Source organism: Aulonocara sp. 'chitande type north' Nkhata Bay, linkage group LG16 (genome assembly GCF_057382095.1).
Source record: "Aulonocara sp. 'chitande type north' Nkhata Bay isolate Kocher_YH1m ecotype deep benthic linkage group LG16, A_spYH_male_GT1.1, whole genome shotgun sequence".
Classification (NCBI taxonomy): domain Eukaryota; kingdom Metazoa; phylum Chordata; class Actinopteri; order Cichliformes; family Cichlidae; genus Aulonocara; species Aulonocara sp. 'chitande type north' Nkhata Bay.
Window position 1 is genome coordinate 34,275,522 of NC_141359.1, and position 6,439 is coordinate 34,281,960.

General features: G+C 41.2%; 1 protein-coding gene across 6 annotated transcripts in view; it reads left to right on the top strand.

Moving 5' to 3' along the window:
* Nucleotides 1-6,062, top strand: part of hecw2a (HECT, C2 and WW domain containing E3 ubiquitin protein ligase 2a) — a 50,260-nt gene extending 44,198 nt beyond the window's left edge. For 5 of the 6 annotated variants that reach the window (XM_086266056.1, XM_086266060.1, XM_086266057.1 and 2 more), the window contains one exon: nucleotides 842-6,062. In XM_086266056.1, the coding sequence (XP_086122182.1) occupies nucleotides 842-953 (112 nt within the window). In that variant the 3' untranslated portion in view covers nucleotides 954-6,062. The remainder of the gene's footprint in view (nucleotides 1-841) is intronic. The other variant, XM_086266061.1, reaches the window with a different exon arrangement.
* Nucleotides 6,063-6,439: the final 377 nt, after the last annotated feature.

Sequence of the window (6,439 nt, forward strand, 5' to 3'; positions counted from 1 at the left end):
TAAACTTAACTTAAAAGAAAATTTAACTGCCATTAAATCACTGAAAATACATAAAATAATGACATAAAATTTAAGACAAATTTATATTTCTGTATTCATTCGCTTCTTTCTTAATTTGATATAATAGGATATCAAATTAATTATCATACAAATTTGATATAATACGTATGACATTTATCTACCTTTTTAATGCCTTTTTATTTATTTTATTTTATTTTTATCATATTAATTAATTAATTTTTATTTGTTTTTTTTCTATTATTTTCCCCTGGCTTTTGCATACATACTGACATCATTAGACTAAAAAAATGGAAAATGTAACAAAAAATAAATGTTTAGGGGCTCATTACAAATGTTAAAAAACATAGATGCAAACATAAAAAAACAGAACCATCAATTTATGTCACATTTTATATAATAACAATTTACATACATTTTTTTTGGTTTGTTTCTAAGACAAATAAAATATTAATATTGTTAAAAATATATTTTTTTAAGTGAAGTTTAAAAAAAAAAAAAAAAAGCAATACTGTTTCTGATCAAAGATCATATTCTGATTTTGACGTTCATTCACAGCGTTTTAATTCATTATTTAAATGTTGGGTTTTTTTGTATGTTTTTTGAATGCAAAGCACTTAAGGTCAACTCTATTGCTATTTCTAAATGTTCTCTATAAATACAAGTGACTAATAAAGACGCAGCATACCTGCAGCTCTGTAGGGTATAAGTGCAGCAGTTTTCTTTTTGGGTGTATTATTTGACAGGAACAAAAGCAGAAGAAAAATCTAACAGATGACTCATCTCATCATCTGTTTCATAAGGTCTCGCTGTGTTTCCACAGGGCTCACACTTGCTTTAATCGTCTGGACCTCCCGCCCTACCCGTCCTTCTCCATGCTCTACGAGAAGCTGGTAACCGCTGTCGAGGAAACGAGCACGTTTGGCTTGGAGTAACCTCAAATTGGCCGACACCCAGGAGAGAGAACCATCTGGAAATCTGTGTTCCTCACTTAGAGGCATTAAAAATAAAACTAATATCCTCAAAAGGCAACTAAACCCCCCTCCCTTCCCCTCCCTGGATGACGCTGCTGTTTTTTCCGACTGGCTTTACATCACTCGGCACGCCGGCTTTGCTCTGATTCTCCACCTCCGACAGCTTCAGGACAAAAGACGGAGAATCGGAGGACGGGTTGAAAAGCTGTACAGTACAATTTCTTGTTTTCATGGTAACCTTTGTTCACTGAGCCACATGTGTGCTTTATCTCTTTAGTTAATGGCCTTGGTTACTGGATTTCTAGCACCTCCTCCTCCACCTCCTCAGAGACAGCTGCTCCAAAAACCCACTGAGTTCCTTTTCCCTTCTCTGGACCTCAAAACTGTGCCCGTCCCGCTCCGGGGCTGCAGTGATATGAACTATAAGACACACCAATCACCTTTGCACAAATACACACTTAAGCATTGTCTTTGTATTATGAGTGCAAACCAGTGTTTCCCCCGAGAGTCTTCATCGGCGCGGGAAGAAGTGACATTTTAGTCTTTAAACCGAACGCTGGCTGCTTGTTCGAAGAGAGGGGACACACTGGTGTGCACAAATACACACTGAAAACACACCTGTTCTCACAGTTTAGAACCCCAAATGAGCTGGACATGGAGTCGCAGGTCATCGGCGGTGCTTGTGCGCAGCGTCAGTGACACATTGTGGTAATGACGGCAGGTTTGAGGTCAGGACTGTTACCTTCAGTTACTGCGACACCACAGCCCAAAAACATTAAAAAAAAACATGTGACACATGAACGGTTTCAACAGAAGCGCAAGGTTCCTGTCTTACAACACATTTCTCATGAGCAATAGAGGCACTTTCTGACATAACACACAAAGTCCTCCCCAGCCAGTGAAAGTGATGAATGTACCAAACCAGTGACTGAATGTATGAACCTCGAGCAGGAAACAGAAGTTGAAAGGTTTCAACATAAGCGTGACTCGGTTTGTTTAAGCACTGATGATTTATAAATGCAATGATGGCTCATGAGATGCATCTATGGTTCTGCCAGCTTGCTCGGGGGATCAGGGCTCAAATGAAAGAAATGCCAAACTAGGTCACAGGTCGTAACATTTCCTGGGAGGAAAACATTTTACTGATAACAACCCTCAAAAATAACCCAATTCCTTGATTAAACTGATCATTGGGCTCATTTTTATGGTTTTTAATGGCTTTATTTGTGTTTATCGCATCTATATTCTTTCATTTACCAAGGATGCATATTTTAAAGTGTTTTAACTTAAATATTTATCTTTTTAAATCATTTTTTATGCAGAAGGACATCTCAGTCTGTTAGCCATGCACTAACATTAGTCACTGCAAAACATCACAATGCAGTAATTAGGAGGAGAAAATTACAATCATATCAAATTTTATGCCGTTAAAAAATATATATATATTTCACTCATGTAACACTTTTCATGGTTGGACCAATAAGATCCCCAAAATGATAAAATAGAAGTCACTGATGGAGTGCAGTTGTGAGGAGAAGACAAAATGTTTTCTTTGCAGCTCTCAGTTCAACTCAGACTTTGACAGGACAGTGGAAGGTCAAAATAATGGCATATACCCATCACTTTTTACATTTTACACTTAACTAATCATCACAAAAAGCAGATCCACGATTTTAAACATCATGTATAGCAATTACTACTGTTACTGCTAAAGTAAAAGAAGGATTTAGGAATAAAAATCCACATTTTAAGTATCAAAAATAAATTTCTGGTATTTTTAGAAAACTAAACTGCTTGAAAATTGTTTAAATTAATTGCATTATGGTGCTTTTAAGTTGCATATAAACCTTTGCTTTCATAGATGTGCAGCATCTGAGGTCCAACTCCCCTGAGCAACGCAGTGGCCGCTTTGATGCATCGCTCTAGTGAATGGCTATTAGATGTACCATGAGGCATTGGTGGGATTATTTTAGTGCCTCTTGGGAATGAAGTTTTATTTCTTTGCAAACATGTGACCAGATCCAAGCGTCTCACTGTAGGAGCTGCAGTTTTTAAAACAAAATATCAGATATCAACACCAGAGGGCAGCAAAGTCCCACTCAACTCAAACAACCAGTGGTCTGGTCCTCTCTGAGTGGCTTCCTGACCAGGGTAGATTATGATGATGATGATGGCCTTGTACTTTAGAACTTGTTGCATACAGTCCATGCCAGACAGTAGTTTTGTCTCTGAAGCATGTGATCGAACATTGAGTGCACTCACACACACAAACTCATTTTCTACAGGGTGCATGCAAGATTACACCTACTGTACAGAGTCCTGTTGGAGTTAGACCACAGGGGCTGGAATAGTGGTAGAGATCCCCACCTGCGATGCGACATGTGTGGGCAGACTTTTGTATCTGAGCCCCGCCTCCCTACCCACACCTCTCGCCCACCCCCGCCCTAATAATGCATGCAGGATCTTCCTGGTCAGCTCCGTGAGCTGGACCTGGTAGAAACTCCTAGGTGGCGTTGTGTTATAGCTCGATATTGCATGCTGAAATAGTGCAACACACTGTCCTTACTAGCTTTTTTTGCATGAGGATATTGCTATACATTCAGACAAAGGGGTGAGGGAGCTGGTTAAATTGTGCCACTCCAGTTGTGGCGCTCCGGTTGTGGCGCTCCACCTGAGGCATACGCCCTTGTGCTCACCTGGCACTGTCGTACCTTTAGCTCGTGGGAACAAGGCGGAGGATGATGGTGTTTGTTAGCTCTCTCCGTGACAGTGGAACAGCGAGTATTTTGGCAGCATGCTTCGAAAACTTCACATGTGCGTGTCTGCCTGTCTCAGTCACAGGCTGATGGTCATGGTTCATTGCTGAACAGGTAAGGGATCAATAGGGCTGCTTTTGATTTTGTGAGAGCACATGTATGTGTACCATGTGTGGAGTCCTGTTTGTCTCTTTGTATATAAATGTATATGTATGTCTGTCCTGTTGTGTGTTTAAATATATATATTTTGCACCGGATGTACCAAAGGTTTGGGGCTTGCAAAGTCAACCATTAGGCCTGCTCTCTATTTCAGTCGAACAACCACACATTCCCCCCTCCTCCCCACCGCTGTTTCTGGCTCACAGAGCATCACCTCATGTTTGCTTGAGGAGCAGATTTGTGGCATGGGCAGCGACGCTTCACGTTAGGATATTCACCCGGTTGGGTCAGTTTCGGTTCACCATCAATTTGAGGCTTTTCAGGTGCAGATGAAGACTGCTGCACCGCTCGTCTTTCTGTGTACATCTGACAGGACCCGGCTCCAGTTTTCAGAATTCCACTCTATGCAAAGCTCCTGTATGTGTGTGTGTGTCCATTTCACTCCAATGATTGTAATAAAAGAACAAATGGAAAATTTTTATGAATGATTCACGATCTTACTTATCTTTTACTAAAGTTATCTAATATACAGTGGCTTGCAAAAGTATTTGGCCCCCTTGAACTTTTCCACATTTTGTCACATTACAGCCACAAACATGAATCAATTTTATTGGAATTCTGTGTGAAAGACCAACACAAAGTGGTGTACACGTGAGAAGTGGAACAAAAATCATACATGATTCCAAACATTTTTTTTTACAAATAAATAACTGAAAAGTGGGGTGTGCGTAATTATTCAGCCCCCTGAGTCAATACTTTTAGAACCACCTTTTGCAGCAATTACAGCTGTCTCTACCAGCTTTGCACATCTAGACACTGAAATCCTTGCCTATTGTTCTTTGCAAAACAGCTCCAGCTCAGTCAAATTAGATGGACAGCGTTTGTGAACAGCAGTTTTCAGATCTTGCCACAGATTCTCGATTGGATTTAGACCTTGTCTATGTTTTGTGATAAACCATTCCATTGTTACCCTGGCTTTATGTTCAGGGTCGTTGTCCTGCTGGAAGGTGAACCTCCGCCCCAGTCTCAAGTCTTTTGCAGACTCCAAGAGGTTTAGTAGGCAGGGATAGCTCAGTAGGTAGAGTGGTGGCCCCATGATCGGAAGGTCGGGGGGTTCAACTCCACTGAACAGCTACCCTGAGGTACCCCTGAGCAAGGTACCGTCCCTGCTCCCCGGGCGCTGCATTGGTGGCTGCCCACTGCTTCACTGGGCGAATGGGTTAAATGCAGAGGAACTATTTCCCTATGCGGACTAACACATACACATTATTACACATTTCTTCCAAGATTGCCCTGTATTTGGCTCCATCCATCTTCCCATCAACTCTGACCAGCTTCCCTGTCCCTGCTGAAGAGAAGCACCCCCAGAGCATGATGCTGCCACCACCATATCTGACAGTGGGGATGGTGTGTTCAGAGTGATGTGCAGTGTTAGTTTTCCGCCACACATAGCGTTTTGCATTTTAGCCAAAAAGTTCAATTTTGGTCTCATCTGACCAGAGCACCTTCTTCCACATGTTTGCTGTGTCCCCCACATGGCTTGTGGCAAACTGCAAACGGGACTTCTTATGATTTTCTGTTAACAATGACTTTCTTCTTGCCACTCTTCCATAAAGGCCAACTTTGTGCAGTGCACGACTAGTAGTTGTCCTATGGACAGATTCCCCACCTGAGCTGTAGATCTCTGCAGCTTGTCCAGAGTCACCATGGGCTTCTTGGCTGCATTTCTGATCAGCGCTCTCCTTGTTCGGCCTGTGAGTTTAGGTGGACGGCCTTGTCTTGGTAGGTTTACAGTTGTGCCATACTCCTTCCATTTTTGAATGATCGCTTGAACAGTGCTCTATGGGATGTTCGAGGCTTGGGAAATCTTTTTGTAGCCTAAGCCTGCTTTAAATTTCTCGATAACTTTATCCCTGACCTGTCTGGTGTGTTCTTTGGACTTCATGGTGTTGTTGCTCCCAATATTCTCATAGACAACCTCTGAGGCCATCACAGAGCAGCTGTATTTGTACTGACATTAGATTACACACAGCTGCACTCTATTTAGTCATTAGCACTCATCAGGCAATGTCTATGAGCAACTGACTGCACTCAGACCAAAGGGGGCTGAATAATTACGCACACCCCACTTTTCAGTTATTTATTTGTAAAAAATGTTTGGAATCATATATGATTTTTGTTCCACTTCTCACGTGTACACCACTTTGTATTGGTCTTTCACATGGAATTCCAATAAAATTGATCCATGTTTGTCGCTGTAATGTGATAAAGTGTGGGAAAGTTCAAGGGGGCCAAATACGTTTGCAAGCCACTGTATGTCAACAACAAACTGTGTTAATGGTACCAAAGTATATCATGAAGGAGGCCTCACCCTGATTAAACACTCCTCTACTAAACCTGAGGTTTCTGTCCAAGTAACAAAAGGAAAAAGGATAAGTGAAGCTACATTAATATATTAATGATGCAGATATTTAAAGATATCAGATTGGAATGCATGCAGTAATGAAAATTTGGTTTAGATGCTGAGGGCTG